Source organism: Elgaria multicarinata, chromosome 1, assembly GCF_023053635.1.
Source record: "Elgaria multicarinata webbii isolate HBS135686 ecotype San Diego chromosome 1, rElgMul1.1.pri, whole genome shotgun sequence".
In the NCBI taxonomy this organism is placed as follows: domain Eukaryota; kingdom Metazoa; phylum Chordata; class Lepidosauria; order Squamata; family Anguidae; genus Elgaria; species Elgaria multicarinata.
Window position 1 is genome coordinate 153,134,760 of NC_086171.1, and position 21,173 is coordinate 153,155,932.

Consider the following 21,173-nt stretch of genomic DNA (forward strand, 5'->3'; position numbering starts at 1 on the left):
TGATCTCACACAAGGCAACAAGCCATGTTGTTGCTGTTTTGGCAACAAACCCCAATTTGAAAACATGTTTTGAAGTTGGTTTACAAATCCTAGCTTGTTTTAACTTAGAATTGTCTGAAACCATTAAAAAAGAAAGAAACCAATCCCCACCGCCACACTCTCCCCCTACAAACCCACAAGCAAAACAGTAAGAACCCCCCCACAAGCACACATCCACAAAAATACAAAAAACCCATAACCTTCCATATCTCACAAAACCAACAAACACGCACACAAAAAAACCCAAAGTTCATAAACACATGGGCAAAACATCTCCTCCCACAACAAACCCATTCTTCCACCCCACATACATACATACAAATGCTCAGGCAAAACAGTTCTTTACTGCTCCTAGGGCCTTTGGGATACTACCTGGGTATTGGCAGAAGAGGTGGAGGGATAACAAATCAAGAACTGGCCAAAGAAGCCATGATTACTTTACTTGTCTGCAAGACTCTGATTTTCTCAGTAAAACATAGTTAAAACAAATCTTGGCATAGCATTATGTGCAACTGCTGCTTGCTACCCAGGGTTTCTGAAAACATCCTCTCTCTCCCCCATCCCCCCCCCCCCCGGGTTTCATTAATCCTTCATCTTGGCTTTTAGATCCCTTTGCAGAACCTCAATTTTCTGGAAACCTTTTTGTTAGATGCAGGAGGAATGTGCCTTGGTTTTGGTATTGCTGCTTTAGATTGTAATTATCAATTTTAGTGTTTACTTTGAATGAAATTGTTTTAAATTGAAGTTGTGAGTTGCCTTGAGCATTGTGGAAAGTAATGGTTTAAACACTGTAAATTGGGCCAAAATCCGGGTAAACAGTATTCAAGACAGAAAAGGTGCAGAGGAGGGAGATGCAGGCCATTCTGGACCAAGAACATCCGGTTCTCTTACAGACCTTACTCAAGCACAGGGGGGGGGGGGGGTAAACTGCACCAGCAAGCCTGGATTGCAGGGTGCCCTGTGGAGTGGAGCAGAAAGCCTTAGGTTGCCTTCTGTGTTGCTTATGCATCCAGCTGAAATGCAGCATTGCAAAGGCTAAGGGGCAATGTGGATTGAGCCTACAAAATGTCTGTGCAGCCTGCCTTCCATATTTTGATAGTTTGGATATTCCTCCATATTTTGTGGAGGAAAAACTCCACAATTTTTCCAGGAGTTATTCTTTTCCAAGTACTTCACAAATTACAAAGAAGTCAGGAAGAACTCTTACATATGTGGAGGGGGCAGGTCCCATATATTGTACTGGGCTTTGGAACAGACTTAAACTCTAACTAAACTGTATCACAGAGCATCACCTGTGGCTGCAGCTGTAAAAAGTATGTTTAGGGCTTGGTTATCTCTGCCACCTGTGATTCCAGGAGCAAAGCCAGATCTAGCATACATATGCACCCCAAGGGAAGAGTAGTCTCATCCAGCACAGGACAGCCACCCCCAACCAGTCAAACTTCCCATTATCATCGTCTGTCTTATCTGGATTTGGCTTTGCTTTATTGCAATCTTCATGCAATCCGTTGCAGATGCCAGGTATCTATTTAACCACCTCACCTGGTCCTGCTGGAAAGGAGGAATAGGGCTAAGTGAAATTGATATGCTGATAAAGGTCAACTCTAATCCCTGGATAACCTCCCCAGTAGTTTTAAAGAACATGGGGGACAAAGGAGAACGATGTAGCACTCCCTAGCATAACTCCAAAGAGCAGAGCAGCTCTCCCACTACACTATCTTCTGAAATATGCCCAACAAGAAAGGAGTGGAACCATCATAACGCCTTGACAAATGATCTAGAGTAAAACTCTTAATTTTAATACTTCTTCGTAGCTGAGGGCACTACAGGACACTACAGATACTTTAAGAGATCAGCTGGCAATATATATATTTTCATTTGAAGGTGTTGGTAGGTTCTGTTGGGAATTCATTTGGGAATTCATTAAAATGCTCTTCCTGTGCACTACATCCACAGTGTTGGGAAGTAAATGAATAGATTTATAGGATAAAATCTGGATTGTTTGTTATAGTATGTTGTAAATGCATTCAAATAGGTGAGCATGTGGATTTAGCTCTACAGTAAATGAAGAAACAATAACTGGATTACTTAGAATGATAGTACCTCAACATAGACTTAAGTCCTGCCATTGCTGCAGTACTCACAGAAACCCAGGATATGCAATCTGGGAAGTCATTGTCATGTGTTACAATGTCAGTTTTCTGGGCTGGGATTGCAGTGTAGCATAGAGGTACAAAGATAATGCAGAGGTGCCCTAGTCTTTGTAAACATAGCCTTAGACACATTTTCAATAAATTGTTCAGAATATGGCTAGTCATTGGATCCAGGGCTGGAACTTAGATTACACACTGCTTTGTTTTTATACTTGAGGGTGTCAGCCTCATTCATATATATATATATATATATATATATATATATATAACAAAAGCATATTTCAGTTGCTTGGGGAAAACAGGATGAGGTCCCCAATCACTTCAAAGTCAGTTTCACTATTACTAAGCAACTCAATATGCTTCTTTCCATCAGCCCCACTCTTATCTTTTCATTGGACTCAAGTATTGCATTGTGGCTGAAGGCAGCAGTGTAACTGGTCGCTGGTGACAAGTGCCTTCAGCAAGCTCTGTGTCCTGCAGATGTCTGATGGGTGTTCCTGTCTCAGAATTGAAAATTGGTATTTGTGGGGAGGGGAAACACCCACAAAAGTTCTGTTGTAAAGGTCTAACTTTATGGAGGCCCAAACCTTCATTCTAGATAAGCAAATAAAGCTGTAGTTCGTCTGAGTGGTGTAAATTGACACTGCACCTGCACATTTTGACAGAAACCGGTATCCTGGGGTCAGGCTGCTCTGAACCACAGAATGAATGCTACCAGGTGAATCTGATATTTAGTCAGCAACTCAGAGTGTAAATGGCTAGGTCAGAGTTCGTGATAGTTTGAATTGGCTTGATTCAGTAAGTGCTGGTTACTGAGGAGAACAGTGAACTACTGTACTGAGTACTGTTCAAAAGAAGCATTTGAAAGTGAAGTTGGTGTACCAACCTGGTTCTCGATTACTACAGCGTTAACCAAATATGGGGACAGACTTCTAGATGATAACTCTGGGGGGGAAATAGTTACACTATTTCAAAATAATTGTTTTCTGCATAACCTGTGCGACAGAAAAAGTGCATTGTCCATGGAGACAGAGTGCATAGAGATCCTTCACTCAGAAATCTTTTCTGAGTTCCAAGCTAGCTGGGGAAACAGAGTTGAGAAGCAGGGCTACCCCTTTTTTCCATAAGCTGTTTCCAAATTCTACCCCCACCCAAAGCAGCTATTAATTAGTGCTCCTGCGGGGAGGGGGTATCAGGGTGGGGAGGGAGGAGCAGTTATAATATGTGTACTTGTGTTCCCCCTTCAAACCAGAGTTACTAGCAGCTTAGGGAGGGAAGCACTGGGAATCATAGCTGGAAGGGACTTCAAAGGTCATCTAGTCTAATCTCCCAGTACAGGAAACTTGTGATTGATAGGTAGTTATCTACCCTCCCTCTAATGAAGGAGAATTCACCACTGCCCCAAGGCAATCTGTTCCACTTTTGAAAAGCATGTACTGTTAGGAAGCTCTTCTAATGTTTAGTCAAAATCTCCTCTTGCTGGTTCAAGTCCTAACCCTTGGAGCGCTAGCGAAAAAAATTGCTCCATCATCTATGACAGCCCTTCAGATTCAGCATGTAGTTTGGCCCTCAAATTTGGTCCTTATTTCCCATTTGGCCATAAGAAGATTATACTATAGTGTTGGTATGTCATGTCTCTTCCAAGCTTAAGTTTTCCTGCTTATGAACATACACAGCTATCTTAAACACAGCCAGTGAGGTCGTTGGTCCATCTCTAAGCTATCTACTCAGTCTTTCCCAGCTTTATTAAATGATTTCCTTTTAACACAAGATGTCAAGAGTTGCATGTGGAGCCTCACATGTGCTTACGTGCACACCCTGCAAAGTAAGAAAGGCTTCTTACACTGCCTACCATACAGTATCGTCACTACAACATAAGCAGGAGAATACACTTTTTTTGTAGGAGCTCTTGCTTGTCATATAGTGCCACTGTTTGGAGGAATCTTAAGTATTGAAGGGACATGGAGAGTCATCAATGCTGTATATGCATCACAGCTACAAACATGTCTCTATTTGTGTGCATTTATGGTCCGCCTTACACAAGAGCTTGTGAACCTACTTTCATTTATAGCTGTGGCAGCAATTAGCTTGGATGGTTGTTTCCTCAGTTGGATGTCCCATTCCAGCTGTCTCATCAGCACTGCCATCACTACTACTCATCTAGGAAGTCATTCTTGGAACTTCCTTGTCCCTCTTCTTCTCTATTGCTTGAAGAAGCCAGACACTGCTGAAAGAGGGTGGGTGAGTTAATTGAAGTGGCACAGTGGAGAGAACTGCAACAGCTTTTTGACTGTCTTTAGCAATTGTTGGAACTTGAAGCTGCTATAGGTAGTTGGAAGTTCTGGTACATACAGGAACAGGTTCAGAGATGTTTATCTAAACCACCCTAAGTCCACATTTAAATTGGAGAGGCTTATGTGCACAGAGATAGATGCAAGATAGATGCATGGTGTTGTTTTATAGCAAGTATATACATTCATCTGATATGAATAATCAAATATTAGCTAGAGAAATAAGATATACCTTAAGCCTCAAGATGTCCTCTTTTTTCTCTTCAATTCTCACAGGTCTTTAAAAATGCCTTGTCTAAAGTAAATGTCTTTTATCCTAGCTGAATCCCTTGTTCAACATTTTGAGGTTGCAGTGTAAAGTCAGAAAAGTAAATGAGCAATATCTCTCTTCCAGCTCTTCCTCCAAAGCCCTCCAAACCAATAATTCCAGTAAATACAAACGGGACAAAAGAAAATGGCAGCTCAACACTGCAGGATGCAGAATGGTACTGGGGAGACATCACAAGGTAAAGAATGCTGTTTTCTGAAGTAGAAAGTGGCTTAACTCCTGGCTTCCCTTTATATACACATATTACAATATGTGATTATTTAGGTAACTGAAGAAATTAAGTTTAAACTTGGAAATCAACATGAGCAGAAAATAAATTTGAGTGAAGAAAATGAAATTTTCTGAATTATGTTAAGTGTTCTGATACTGATCATTATTAAACAGTAATGAAATCTGTTGAGTATTCACAAGGAAACCAGGTTTTTTTTATTTAAAATATTTCTAGGATTGATAAAACATATTTTAAAATATTTTCTTAATTAAACTGGCTTACTTTAAATTTATATTACGTGTCTCAAATCACCTAGTTTAAAATGAAATTGGAGTTTAATAATTGCTTCATACTGAATCCCTGACCGACTATCAAACACATTTGAATCTCATATCCACTTTTCCATATAACTAGGGGCAAAAATATCTGTCCTTGAAATCAAGCATTATAAATGTGATACGATAGAACATGTACTCCTGGAAGTGTGTGTGAGGTAGGGGGGAATCGATAATGGAGCTACTGCCTGCGCCTTGCCAACTTGATGTGGCCAGGAGATTGTGTGCCTTTGTTCCCGGTGATTTTAAAGCAACCTCTATTATTATTATTACTATTATTATTATTATTATTATTATTATTATTATTATTATTATGTATCTTGCCTTTTGCCCAATACTGGGCCTCAAGGTGGCCTTACAAAATTTAAAACATATACATTTTAAAACCTATGAATAGAAATATACAAAAGTTTAAAATATATTCCAATATTAAAACATTTAAAATACATGACAGTTTTAAAAGACCTCAGCAAAGATGGAGGCTCAGATCAATCGCCAAAGGCCTGCCAGATCATAAAGGGTTTTGCCTGCCTCTGAAAGCACATCATGGAGGGAGCCAGTCTAGCTTCCCTGGGAAGAGAGTTGCAGAGCACTGGAGAAGCCACCAAGAAGGCCCTCACCCGTGTTCCCACCAGGTACGCCTGTGGTGGGACTGAGATAAGGACTTCCCCTAAAGATCTCAAAGGTGCAATCACTTCTGATCAGATAGTGTCAGAATGCAAACATTAGCCTCCATGTAGGAAAGAAGCTTTAGGTACAGCTGCTTGTGGTTTACTTAAGCATGAACGTTCAAACCTACTTGTGGAAATGTTAACATTTCATAGCAAATTTGATGTGTTACTCAACATAGGTCTGAAAGGAGATAGCTTAAAGAGCAAACACTTGATAATTTGAAGCAAAATAGAGAGGAGCAATCAATGCTGCTGTTATGAATGAATGTACATTAAACCTGTACTATGGTTCATTGTTTCAGGGAAGAGGTAAATGACAAACTACGAGACATGCCAGATGGAACATTCCTGGTGCGAGATGCATCAACAAAGAAACAGGGAGACTATACGCTGACACTGCGGTAAATAATTAAGACATTGCCCTGTCTGTTGTCCTACCTTAATTGTGGGTAGCATCTGCTGCTAAATTGCTATAGGTGTAGCAAGAGAGAATGTGAAAAGAAACTGTGTTTTTCAATGTTCTGGAACTTTCCTTACATGTTTGCTAGGTCTTAAAAATACTGCATGGTAGGAATAGGCAACTTGTGCTGCTTCAAAGAATTTGCAAAGTGCAGTGAATCTGGCATCCTGAAACCCATGTCGAGCCTTTATGCCTGCATAGAGGCTTCAAAAACTGAGAAGTTTGAAGCCATAACAGTGTGGGCAGGAGTAGAGTGGCTTTAGGACCTTGCCCGTTTCCTTGTGTTCCTCATGGTTCCTGTTCCTACAGCTTCCCTATAGCATTCCCCCACCCCGAAATCTGTCCCTCTTCCCCACTCCCCCTGTTCTTGCTAAATTCCTTTTGAAACCTTAGAAATATTGGAGATAAAGTAAAAGGAAGCAAAGGAAAGATCTATCTTTGTGTAAAATTTGGCAGAATTTGCCTTTCCTTGGCAATGAATTTGGAAAGTGTAAAATACACACTGGGCCCATTCAGATGTCACTTTAGGCTCTGTGGTTAGCGAAACTGTGGTTCTCTAGGTTTAGCATTAACCACAAACCGTGCTGTTGCACGCAACACTTTAAACCATGGTTAGAGCCGCTAACCCTGCTGCAGACAGTCTGATTGTGGTTAGTGAGTGAGCAGGGTTTAGCAAAATGCATTGCACAAGACACCTTAAACCCTGCTGCTAAACCAAAAGACTTAACCAATTGGGTTTAAGGTGTCTTCTGAACAGGCCTATACCCTTTACCAAATGCCATACCTTGACTTGATGGGAAAGGGAAGGATGGTCCTTTCTTGAATTTCACTCCCTTTACTTCTCCCACACATCTATTTATTATTGAGGCTGTTGCCTCTGCCAGAACAAATAAACCGGCCATACCTATTTTTCTATTATCTTGCCTTGTTCCCTTTCCCTCTGGATATAAATATTCAAAAATTTAAATTGCAACATTGCGTGGCATGATACATACAAAAGTGAAAATGTGTAGTGTGAAGAAACAATGCAGGGATTTCCTTGGCTTTTTGTGTTGACATTGTTAAAATCTTTTATGTGACATGTGCATCACAAATACACAATATGATACGCCTGATTTTTGTTTTGTTATTATTATCTCCCCTGTAGGAAGGGTGGCAACAATAAACTGATTAAAATTTATCATCGGGATGGAAAATACGGTTTTTCTGATCCACTGACATTTAATTCTGTTGTGGAACTGATTAACCACTATCATCACGAGTCTCTCGCCCAGTATAATCCTAAACTTGATGTGAAATTGATGTATCCTGTATCAAGGTACCAGCAGGTGAGATTTTCAGTATTTAATTCTAAGTTGGGAGTTAGTCATCCCTTTTTGACTGCCTTCCCATTGACTGATTCTCATGAAACATACTCCATTGAAAGCTCTTTACATGCAGATTCCATAAATAACAACAATTTTCACTATAATTCAAAGTTGGGAGTTTATTTATATCCAAAAGCTTGTTTTTTAAAAAAAGAATTAGGCTGTCTTCTATAAGAATGTACTATAGTTTTATTTTTAATATAAAAAATGTCAAGTATAATTAAACATAATTAATTGCAAATTGGAGAAAAATAAAATATGAACACACAAAAAACTCTGTACACCTTGATAAACACAAGTGCAGGCCAAAGTCAAATGATACACTAGTAACATACATCTGTAAACAGATCATTAAGGGATTAAGAGACACCTACAGTTAAAAGTAACCCAGCTGAAGTTTAGTTGTTGCTCAGAAAAGAAGTCTCCAGGTGTTAAATTTAACAAAATAACATTTAAAACTCTATGTACACTTTTAGTTAAGTTAAACCTTTCGTTAGATTTGATTTTTCTTCGCAAATGCTGTTCACAGGAAACCAACATGTTATCTATAGGTGCAAGTGTTTTAACAGGAGTTTCACGAACTATTTATTTTTCTATAGACAAAAATTTTAGGTGAACACCCATCTCAGCACTACAGTTAAAATAAATATTTTCAAGGAGACAATTGAACAGAAATCTCTAAATTTTGGGTACTTTAAATTCACTCTTATCATAGTTGTTCACTTGCTTCATTTGCCAAATGCCTAACACTAAAACATCAGCTTGCTGTTTCAGTGTAACAGCCAATGATGTAAAACTATGAAGTGCTGTACAAGTATGATAAATATGGGTGCTTGCAGTATCAAGATGCACCAGAGAACTCACTAGAACCCTATTTAGATTATCATCTTTTAAAACCTGTGAGCTATTTTGGCCCACATAGTTACATATCAAGTTTTTTAAAAATGTGTGTCTAAATCATGTGATATTGAACTGATCATCACCTTCCCTGCTTCTCACTAAATCTGAACTTTGTCATCTTATTTTTTTCTGACATTATTGGCATCTTCTCAAAGCTATAGAATTCACAAAGATAATGTAGTAAAAATATTTTCATGGGGGGGAATTGGAATATTGAAAACCTACCATGCTCTCTCTAAAAGATCTTTTACAGATCTTAAGCAGTTGATATCAAGAAATTAATGTTGGGCATCCAACTACAAACACTTGTTCATACAAAGGTCCAATATCTTGCTTGTTAACTCTACAGCCTTCAAGCATTCTTATGTATTTCTAGAGTAATTGTAAATAGTCACCATTTGAAAATGTGCTAGCAGATATATAGCCCCAGAGGCACTGCATAAGTAGGTAGATAGAGAGGCTTTGTTGTTCAGGATATAAGAAGATTTATGTAATACTTGTGGTTCCATGAGGGTAGTTTTGCAGACAGGTTGGTACTTGAATTCCTTTTGTAGAAAAGTGTATTTATTTTCTACTGTATACAGGATCAGTTGGTAAAAGAAGATAATATTGATGCCGTGGGCAAAAAGCTGCAGGAATACCACAATCAATATCAAGAGAAAAGTAAGGAGTATGACAGATTATATGAAGAATACACCAGAACATCGCAGGTATGTTGCATTAAATTATCATCATGACTTAGTCTGAGCTAGAGTTTGACAGCAAAGTTGCAATCTGAAGTGTGGGAGAGGTGTTTGACCTGCCCTTTCATCCTTTTCCTCACTGTTCTTTGAAAACCTGATATTGAGGGTTGCCGCTGGAGCGAAGGGTTAAGAACATTCTCCTGCCCACCACCACCTCTGCAATTGCCTGCCTGTACTGCATGTCAGGGGCCAACAAAGGATTAGGAATGTGTTGCTGCCAAACATGTAGTTAGAACAGGGTCTGGCTGAAGGGGTTTGTTATAGATTTTGAATGCCATTGAGTGTCTGGAATGCCAACGTACCAGGAAGAACATTTTGGTTGTGGAATACTTCAGCACCGAGCATCCAAACTCTGCAAAATGGTAGCCCAGCAGAGGATGGGCTGAAAAATAAAAGAAATTCCATCAGTCTTTAAAAATATAAAAGACTGAATTGCACAGAGCTGCTCTGGCTAGCTGTTAACATTTAAGTCATTCTGTGATATGATTTGGTGTTCTGTATGAACTGAGCCATAGTTGTGTAGATTCTCTCAAATAAAAAGAATATGTAGTAGTAATAAAGCTTTATTGTTTCAACCAATGGTTTCAACAAGCATAATAAAAACAATACTATAACAAATCATACATGCAAGGTCAGAAATTTTGCTCTATACATTTGGGCTGTAAGAGCGAAGTTGGCCAATGCCAGTATGACAATCTTGTTATTGCATGTAAACAAAAAGAATATGTAAATACAGAGGTCATTGAAAAAGTTACCACATCTTCCCCTAATGTCTTATGCACATAATTGCATGTATCTAATCTTGCATTTAAAATATAAGCTGAGTTCTTCAGAGGTTGTCAGGTGTTCTCCATCCCTGAACTCCCTTAGGTGCCTATAGTAAGGGTTGAATCTGGGCCCCATCCAAGCAAACCATACATTTGTCATTACAGGAGATCATGATGACTAGGGCTAGTCTCACCCAGTTCTGCATACTCATCATGTATTTATTTACATGGTCACTCATTTTGGGGGATGAAAAAAGGCAACGCCAGGGTACCTAACTTACTGGAAGTGATTGTCGATTTGACTTTATTCTCTCAATTTTTTAATCGTAAAAATTTTCAATGTTGTATCACAGCCTATAGTTTCAGGTCCCCAAAGTAATAATCTGCTATGCTTTATATAAAAATAATAAATAGAAAGCAGAAGGCAGTTTGCTTCCAGTTGTTAATCATGTTCTTTGAAATTGGTTTCTCTGTAAAGGAAATTCAAATGAAGAGAACAGCTATAGAAGCTTTTAATGAAACAATTAAAATATTTGAAGAGCAGTGTCATACCCAAGAACGATATAGCAAAGAATACATTGAACGATTTCGAAGAGAAGGGAATGAGAAAGAAATTGAACGGTAAGTCTGCCAAAATGCCACATGTATTGGCAGATCATGGCCCAATGTGGTAACTGAATTTGTCTTCTCCGTAATTTTAATTGCTCCAACTTAATCTCAAAATTTTTGAATCAAATGCAACAGAGTGTACATTTTAGTCAAATTAAATAATGTGCAAAATTGGTCAAAACAGTGCAATGGCAGTATCAAGCTACACACTATAGGAACTTGAAATGTCTCTGCTGGGTTAAGGGATGAGTTGCTCATACATAACCAATGATATAGAACTATTAGGAAGGCAGAATTTCAAGCATGCTGAAGTGCTCCAGACAGACCTGATCTAAAAAAGGAATTATATGACTCTGACAGAACTTGAAAAGTTATAGGAAAGGGCAACTAACCATGATGTTAGTACACCTCTGTTGTGCAAGGTGCTGGGGACAAATAATAGCTGGCCTTCACCATCATGCTCTGATAGAAGTTTCGAAGACATCTGGTTGGCCACTGTTGGAGATTTGTTTGTTAGATTTTGACCTTGGACTGTTCCAGCAAGGTAGTCATTCTGAGCATGTTCTTGCAAGATTTCAATGAAAATCTACACTGTTATTAGATAATGAAACAAAGTGAACTCTAGTGTGGGTGTTAAACGACAGTTTGAAAGACACTGCTGCCATGCAACTTATTCAGGCAAAATGTCTTTTGAAATTTGAAGGTGTATGCTTGCATATTTAAAATTAATTTTAAAATAATCTTTATTCTGCCTAATAAAACCTCAAAGACCGCTCACAATACATTTAAAAATGGTACTTCATAATAAAAACAACAAATGGAAAAATGATAGCAGTACCATTTTAAACCAGCAAGAATCCATGCAAGAAAATAAGAGAATCTGATCCAAGTAAATTTGGTAAAAGAATTTAAAAAGTTAATTTAAAAGGCTAATTGCAAATTTGTCTTGTCAATTTCCTTGTATGTTAACTATGTTCCCTTTGACAATTGAAATGTACAAGGAAATTGATCACTTCTTCTATCCAACAGCCAACCAACAAAAGTACTTCTATTGGACAGCAGGCTGATGACGACAACAACACTTTTGGCTCCAATTGCACATTTTTGAGATGCCAAAAACTTTAAAAAAAATTAAATCCGGGGAATGAAAAGGGGTAGCAATTGGAGCAGGGAAGGGACCAGGATGAGAAGACAAGTCGGCTTCTGCTCTGGAGCTAGCTGGAGGATTAAGTGGGAGATCAATCCACAACAAGCCCAATAGTCTGTCAGGTGTACATGGGTGGTTCTGCAAACAAACCACCCACTGTGGCTTAGCTGCAGGTTTGCCTAGCGTGATGTTTGAACCTGTTCTTACATGTGAGTTTTAGAACTATATTTATTGTCTGCTACGGCATGTAACCAGAACAAGCTCAGAAAACACAGGACTCTGTAGAACAAAACAAAACTGTCAATGCATGTTTTCTTCACATATTATGATGGGATGGTCCAAGTCATGCTGTCTGGTAGACATTTTTACCGCAATCACATGTTGCAAGACCACATGACTTGGCCCATCTCTAAAAGCATATCAGTAAAAGATACATTTAATTAGCACTTTTTAAAAAGAATGACCCATCCTGATGCTGAGTTTGCTAAATTCTCCACTACCACATCTTACACTACTTTCCGAAGAACTTCTTTCTGTACTCCTGGTTTAGTGCTTAAGTGGCAAAATGTGAATAAGATCAGAGCTTATTGTTTTGGTTTGGTGTGTATACCTGTAACTTTATAAAAACATTAGCCATTATATTACAGGATTATGATGAATTATGAAAAATTAAAATCACGTCTGGGTGAGATCCATGATAGTAAACTGCGACTGGAACAGGATTTGAAGAAGCAAGCCCTGGACAACCGGGAAATTGACAAGAAAATGAACAGCATCAAACCTGATCTTATCCAGCTGCGCAAAATCAGAGATCAGTACCTTGTGTAAGTAAGCATCAGCTGGGAACTTAATAGTTAGTTATTGAGTGACTAGTATTCTACTGGGACACTGTAATGAATATCTTTTAAGTACAGACTATGAAAGCCAAACTAGATGAAACACCATTAATGCAATTGGCAATTATGTGAATGGTACGAAAAGTAGGTACGAAAGACCTGATGTGGATTGGGCCCCTGGTGGGGAGCACAGGGTTAAAGCTCCCCTACCCCTCACCAGGGCCCTGATCTGGGTCAACACCTCCCCCAACTATTTACTTTTTAAAAGACATTCACACAATTGTTAACAGTGTCTAATCTAGTTTGGCCATCCAGTATATTAACGGGGAAAAAGTAGAGCCTTTTGACATGGAAGAATTTTAACAGGTGTAATAATCATGTAATAACTGCATGACTTATTAATAACACCAACTCAAAGTGTGCTTGGTAGGGTACAGTTCCGTCTCCAACAAAATATTCCCTTTCGGTTTCAAGTGAAAAGCAGCCTATACAGAGTCCATGTTGTGGAGTGGACTGAGTCAAGGCAGAGTAATAAACTGTGCCCTCATATACTGCTTTCTTACATTAGTGTTACAACTGCCTACCCTAAGAGCAATTAGGGCATCGTTGATCAAGTGGCCTATTTCTGTGTCTTGGTAGGAGAAATAGGAGGGAAAGCATGAGACCTTAGATAGAAGAGATCTTGTTTGTGCTATGGTTAACTCACTTCACCCAATGGATCAATACAGTGTGCCCCCATACAAAGGAAACACAACTGGATATGTGTTTTTCAAATACACTCTTGAGTATATTCCTTTAATAAGGGCACTGCTATAGGAGGAGAGATTATGGTCCAGGTATTTGGGGGGTGTTTAGATAATATTAATGACATGTATTGTATCTCATTGGCAGTTGGCTTAATCATAAAGGAGTAAGGCAGAAACGAATAAATGACTGGCTGGGAATTAAAAATGAAAACATAGATGAGTAAGTATTTTTGTACAACGAGCCTGAATTTTGTAAAATGAATGGACAAATTGCTTTTAAAAAAGTGCACAACAGAGCCTCTAGCTCTGTCTCAGTACCTGTATGTGGCTGCCATATGAATGTTGACACTTTTCTTAATCAAATGACCATGTCTTAAGAGCCATGTCGATATGAATGAGCAGATAACACTAGTGGTAGTTTTCTTCCTTGATTATGTATTCTTTCAGAGGAGTAATTAAAAAAAAGTTACTTCTATCTATAATGGGAATTTACCACGTTGTTTACAACATGACAATCAGACTCTGGTTGTGAACTGGCTCCCTTTAGAGGAATTAATGCTACAGTGGGGATAATGGTTACATATGTATATGATTTTGTTATCTGACATGGATAGAGTGTGAGCATCTAAGATAATGGAAGTCCTTTTTTGTGCACCACAGAACTACTACTAACTACTTCCTGCATATACTTCATCCTGTATATACTTGTAGCACGAGTTAACAGTGATAGTGTTGTACTGATATATATATATATATATATATATATATATATATATATATATATGAGTTAAGCCCATGTCACATTTTTCATGAATTGTTTCACTCAAGAGTAATTTTAATACAGAAAGCAGATTCCTGCATTAAGGAAAGATATATTGTCTCTTCTTAGTATATACTTCACAAATGAGGAAGATGAAAATTTGCCACATTATGATGAAAAGACATGGTTTGTGGGAGATCTCAATCGCATCCAAGCAGAAGATTTGCTTTGTGGGAAACCCGATGGAGCATTTTTAATTCGAGAAAGTAGCAAGAAAGGCTGTTATGCTTGTTCTGTGGTGTAAGTAGTGATTCTATGAATTTCATTCACGTTGAAACCTATGTGCATTTACAGAGGAGTAAACCACATTAAACTTCATGCAACTTGCTTCAGAATAAATGTGCATAGGATTGGGTTCCACGTCTCAGAAAATAGTTTATGTGTTTAAAGTTTGTATTGTAGAGATTGCAGGGTGCAGAAATGAAGATAAGGTAGTCACTCGCTTGAAGAAGGATAAAGAAACACCGAATGAACAATTGCCTTACTAATTTACCTGACACAGTCCAATTGATATTAAGAGGACAGGACTAGAGCATCTTTCTCCCAGGTTTTTTCAAGTTGAGATTCTTTGATCTTGGCATTCTTAGGCTTATTTTCTTGACAAAAGTACTCTTAACATATTCTGTGGTTTCAGATCTTCAGTGGACATACCCACTTAGCAAAAATTAGAGTATTTATTTACCCTTGTGGACAGGTACTTAGAAAAGTCTACTATTCTAGTCTTTTGTGGCTTTTAAATCAAACAGCTAAATCTTACGCAGAAATGTACTACCATGTTACTCTGTACAGCACCATGTACATTGATGGTGCTATATTAATAATAATAATAATAATAATAATAATAATAATAATAATAATAATACTGTTGGAAATTTTGAGATCCTATCTGATAGCCCTTAGATACATCCCTAAATTTGTCCATAGCTTAATAGTACAAGTGTCTTGAGATCTCAACATTTCCAGCTTAAAATTGCTTTGGTAGCAGCTGAGATAAATCTTTGCTTAAAAATCAGTGTCTCTGTCATTTGTGATTAGGCTAGATGGCCATTAGTCTGTCATAAGATGCTAATATAGAATATGATCAAAACTAACCATATAGAACATAGGAATAACAGGATATAACCTCTCCCTTGTTGTCAATATCACCATGGTCAGTGCAATCAATAAGAACTTGTGCTTAAGACAAAAATATAATGGGCTTTTGCAAAAGTTAGAAACTAGATATTAGATAATACGTGCATTTCTTTAGATTATGGTAATTTGTAATTCATGAAATGCTTTCATGGCAAGGGCATTACCTTTGCTTAGGTGGATGATGCTAGTGGTGAGTGAAATTTCCTAGATATTGTGGTCAGATTAATCCCTACTATACAAGTATTTTCTCAGTAACAGTAGCTTCAATGCCACTTACATGAAATATGTTTTTAAAACTGCGTTGATTGAAAGATCAGTCTAGCATATGCCAAAATACTACAGATGGTTTTTTTAATTATAAATTAATCATATGTAGCTGAGCTCTGGAGAATGATATTTAGGTTGAGAAGAAGCCTCTCTCAACCTTTTTGATGAAAGTTCCACAACTACTGGCACTTTTTTTGTAGGAAGGGGGGGAAAATGTGACTCATCCCCCCACCCCCCAAATGGGGTTTGAAAGGACCCTTAGGTGAATCTGGTAGCTGATTTTATTTTTAAAAAAATACTTCAAACATTTCAACTCTGCCTTTCCTCTGCAGAATCGAAGGTGGCTAAGTACAATAGAATATAAAAACATTATAACTAAAGATGAAAAATGCAAACATAACAACAAAACCAAGAACAGCAGAGTAAACATAGGGATCTACAAAAGCAATTTCCAGCAGTTAGGACAATTACTATCTGAACTTAAAAGTTTCAAAGCCAAGATTTGAGACCTTCCTAAAAAGGAAGCTCTGTACTGCATGGTGACAAACTATTAATCAGGTAGCAAACCATTTTAAACATAGAAATCACAGCTACGTATGATTGCTTACAATGTTCCATCTTCTTCATTGTGACACTCCAGTATTTCATTGACTGCAATCCTCCTAGTTGAACATTATATTAAATTCTTTCTTTTTCCTTTACAGAGCTGATGGCGAAGTTAAACACTGTGTGATTTACAGCACTCCAAGAGGTTATGGGTTTGCAGAGCCATATAACCTATATAGCACCCTGAAAGAATTAGTCCTTCATTACCAGCATACCTCCCTTGTCCAACACAACGACTCTCTCAATGTCCGGCTTGCTTATCCCGTCTACGCACAGATGCCCTCCCTCTGTAGATAAATTCTAGGAGGGTGACGTATAAATGAAATGTTGGTTTTCTTGGATTTCTTTTCTACAGTTTTTATTAGAAACCAGAGGGCATTCTTTCTCCTTAGACTGCTTGTTTTGCACAAGAAGTGATTTGATGAATGTGAATTGGAGACCTAGCAGCAAAAAGATCACAGCTTTGGGGTAGGTGCCCTGGTGCTACCTGAAGATCAGCTGTGTTTTTATATAAGGAGATTCTCTCTTTCTGTCTCTGTCTCTCTTGTTCTTCCTTCAAAGAACAAGTAAACTCTCTAAAAATGCATACAAAAACACCTAGAAGTGAAACTGTGGAGAGACACATTTTTGCCAGGCGCCATCAGCGGAACGTCTACTTGGATTTTGTTTTTCTGAGGTATTGGTAACGTCTTTCAGTCTTAAGCTCCAGGAAAATGGGGGAAGTCTCTGTACAGAAGCTTTTCCCTGCTAATTTAGCAGCATTGCTGCAAGTCAGACAAACTTAAAAATGAGGGCTCTTCTTGATGTAGCATGGTATTTGGTGAGAGGAGACCAAAGGAATTATGGGGAGAGTTTCAGGTTCATATTTAAAAGAATATCCTCAAAGAAATGTTGCTTTATATTTTACCAACAATAACAAAGTTTTGGTTTCGACAGCACTCCAAGTCTTCAAATAAAGAAACCAAATTGAACCCACCAAAACTTCTCTCATTGCTGGATTGAGCACTTATGGGGAAAATTGCATTGCAATCGCACACTTGCCAAAACTTGAAGAAAAAAATATACAAGCTAAAACTTTCTTGCGTAGTTTTCAAAACTAACCTGACCTGATGTAACTGCACCATCTTCCCCATTATTACTTTTTTAAAAAAACAACAACCACACAACACATTTCGTTTCTTCCAAGGATGTCAGATTTTGTTTTTAAAAGTTACTAAGCTTTGGAATGTAAACCAGAATGAAGCTGGCACTTGGCATGTTTATAAGATGCTAAACAATGAATATTCTGTTTGAAAACGTTTGTTTGTTAAGATTTTATTTTTTAAAAAGTGCAATGGATTGCTTCTCAGTGGCTTGCTAAACCAAAAAACAACAACAAAACTATGGGTGCAATCTACATATTGTTGAAACTGGTTACAAAACTATACTTTTAATGCATTTGGATTGCACCCTAAATCGTTAATTCCATTGCACAGGTTGTATACTTACCCTTAGAATTCATTGTTGGCTTACATATCATAAGGCAAATATTTGGGTAGCTGAATTCTGTGGGACTAGTCAAGATATAAAGTGGTAGAATCTATCAGTATGTAAACAGCTTTGCTTGGTCTTCTGCCATCGTCAGATTCATCTGGATTATATGTGACGTCAAATAATGAAATTATAGCAAATAGTGAGAACTGGATCCACTAGACTGTGAGAATTTGTGCTCCTAAAAATGCTATTTTGACTTCTTCTTTTTGTCACTACATATATGCCCTTGTTGATTCTTCATTGTAATTCCTAAAGATTATACTTGAGCTAGAACACTTGCTAATGCAACAAGGAAAAATAGGCGGATTCAGCATGAAATCTTTCCTTTTTCGGGTGCAGTATTTGAAGTGCATGCCAGGGAGTTGGGACATGGATCTTTTCTGGCTCCACCCCACCTTCAGTGCCACCTTGAACCCCCAGACTGTTAGACTAATGTTTACACAAAGCAGAATGCACTATATGGGAGCATAGAAGTATTACACAGAATATAAAATTGCTGAACAGGAAAATGATAAATCTTGAGCACTAATCAGTAGCTGGAGGGGCCAAACTAGATTGCTTGACATGTCCCAAAAGCACTTCTTTTGCACTAATCTACCACCACTTAAGCTGAGTGCTGGCAAACCTGCTTGCAGCAGCATCTTCTAAAAATGGAACAGTGGTTTTCAAAAAAACTACTTCTTTAAATTTGTGAGAAGATAGTGAATTACCTAATGTGCCCCCCCCTCTCCCTAAACCTGGAGACCCTGCTTCCCCTTCAGTCACCAGCAATATTTTCTTTCATTAAATGCGGCTCTAGGTTTTGCCAGTTTAAAAAGCCAGCAGGGTGATCCTCTGGAGACCTGACCTGCTTGCACATCCTAATCTGGTACATGCACATTGCTTCATGTTCCCCAGTCACAAAATCTTACCTAGACGACAAAGGCTCCTTCTCAAAATCCACAGAATGTTTCAAAGGCCACCAATGATAAATCTTTCTATTTAAAGTATAACTAAACAATTAAATGAACTAATTGGCAATATAAGGAAACCCCACCCACCCCACTTCTTTGGGGGGGAAATTATCTTGTTTGCCTGTATAAAGTAATTGATTTCTATTTTTGTTTTTCAGAGTATCAATAAACTAAGAACCTTATGCCTCCTTTAAATTTTATATTTTAAATTTCCCAGTTAACTCCATGTACACTTTGCCTCCAAAGCTACCTTGATGCACTTCCCTTTATCAGTACATTTTGATTGGGACAGTGTGCAAGTTAAACATATATATGTGGTTTTCCTTTTGGGTTACCTCTCTTGGTTTGGGTAAATAAGTAACAGCTACTGGTATTGTCCATTTGGTGTTCACCTGCCTTTGCACACCTCTCACATTAGACTTTTGGATGGACTTGGTAAGAGAAAAATCATTTTAAAAGCAGTTGAAATACGTAGCAAGTATGTTCTTCTACCATCCTCAATCAGCTTCGATTAACTTCATGATTTAATGTTCTGGCTTATAATATTTTTTCACACTAGTGAAAGATAGCTGACCTCACGTTAAGATCAGCCCTACTAAGATCAGCTGTCTGAGGCTGAAACAAATGCATAAGAGAAAATGACAAAATGGCAGAAGTTAAATGGATTAATGTGTAAGGCCAAAGTTCAGAAAAGTTCTGTGTGTTTTTTAAAGCCAATGAGCTAGACTTGCTTTAGTAGAACATGTTTTATTTTATTTGATAGCAATGAATTGTATTGACCTCTGTGACCCACCTGTGTAGACTTTTTTTGTTTTCCACAGTGTTAAACAGCAAAGAGGGTGGGGAGACAGTATTTTCTAATATGCACAGTTTATCTGGTGTGTTTGCAAGAATTGGTGATGATTCAGTATTTTGTTTTCTCACAAGTGGAAAATTGCATGTCTTTCTGAAGTTTCTACAGTAGTTGTGATGCTCAATAGATCAGCTAAGAATGAAAAGTAATTGAACTGCCAATATTTCCGGTGATTAGTTTCTTGGTCAGTTACACTTCATAAAAATAAAATACATGCATTTAATAAGAAGTTTCAAAAAGAGTTAATATGGAGGGCACAGAATTGGTTTTTCCCTCTGCTACCATCTTGTACAAAGCAGTTCCTTGAATCTCCTTTTTAGCAGAATACAAATAAATCCAGCCTGAATGGATTCCTTTCTAGTCTATTAACCAGGAATCCATTTTAGGAATGCACAAGGGTTTGCATGCATACGCTGGGATCCCTTGTTCCTTCCCCCTGCCTGCCCACCACAGCAGTTCCTTCCGCTGCATCAGAAACCACTTATGAAACTCCCCTAAACTTCAAAAGTGACTTGTGAAGCAATGTGAGGCTGCTATTAGCGGGAAGAAAACATTCAAAAAAGCTTGCACATAGAGCTGACTGTCCTAAAAGGAAAAACAGTAGAGCCCCAGCAAATTAATACATTTGGGTATTTCATTTATATAAATGTAAGTAATTCCATCCACCAAATCTACCTGAACTCATTTTTGCAAAGAAATTAGCATGCAAGATCCCTCCATTTATAACTGTGTAGATGTTTGGATAAAAGTAAACGTATGTGAGAACCATGCCAAACTACTTGTACTAGACAGCCAACCACCAACCTGCGCAAGCTCAGGAGTAGGGATAGGAGCAGTTCTTTAACCTGTCTCAGAACAGGTGGACAAGAGTCTGTAGGAGCAAATGTAGACTCAGTTAATGCTATATTAAGGGCTTGAGTGGTTTGGGTCTTACTTCATGCTGTCTCTTGCTATGGAAAGCCTTGACAACATGTACAGTGACTTAATGCTGTGTCTGTTCATGTAACAATTTTCCTGTTTTGCTATCTCATTTCTAAATCTAGAAAAGCCCTTTTTGGTACTTGAACAATATTTTTTTCTGTTTGAATGTGTGTGCTTTTTTGTTTTTTAAATTCACAATAACAGGGAATGAAACTCTAAAGTGGTAGTGCATAGTGTGTGTGTGTGTGTGTGTGTGTGTGTGTGTATACAAGCATAAACACAGAACATTTTTGTGAGATGACAGTTTATAAGTGCAGATCTGAGCAAGCATTTTAGTGTATGTTCAGAGTTTTGTTTCATGGTTTTTAATTTTAATTTTCTTTTTTTTACCCTTTTTTAACTTTATTAATGTGAATTCATACATATCTGTTTTTTGGTTTGGAAAGTTTCAATATGTTCCTGAAGTAAAAATTTACATCAAGT

The 21,173-nt window shown here is 37.9% G+C and overlaps 1 protein-coding gene across 3 annotated transcripts in view; it reads left to right on the top strand.

Moving 5' to 3' along the window:
- PIK3R3 (phosphoinositide-3-kinase regulatory subunit 3) overlaps nt 1–19,008 on the top strand; it is a 323,162-nt gene extending 304,154 nt beyond the window's left edge. For 2 of the 3 annotated variants that reach the window (XM_063139463.1, XM_063139476.1), the window contains 9 exons: nt 4,878–4,989; nt 6,331–6,429; nt 7,636–7,816; nt 9,340–9,465; nt 10,744–10,886; nt 12,669–12,845; nt 13,749–13,823; nt 14,493–14,663; nt 16,529–19,008. In XM_063139463.1, coding sequence (XP_062995533.1) covers nt 4,878–4,989; nt 6,331–6,429; nt 7,636–7,816; nt 9,340–9,465; nt 10,744–10,886; nt 12,669–12,845; nt 13,749–13,823; nt 14,493–14,663; nt 16,529–16,727 — 1,283 coding nt within the window. In that variant the 3' untranslated portion in view covers nt 16,728–19,008. Of the gene's footprint in view, nt 1–4,877; nt 4,990–6,330; nt 6,430–7,635; nt 7,817–9,339; nt 9,466–10,743; nt 10,887–12,668; nt 12,846–13,748; nt 13,828–14,492; nt 14,664–16,528 lie in introns of those variants that run through there. The other variant, XM_063139470.1, reaches the window with a different exon arrangement.
- The last annotated feature ends 2,165 nt before the right edge of the window (nt 19,009–21,173 follow it).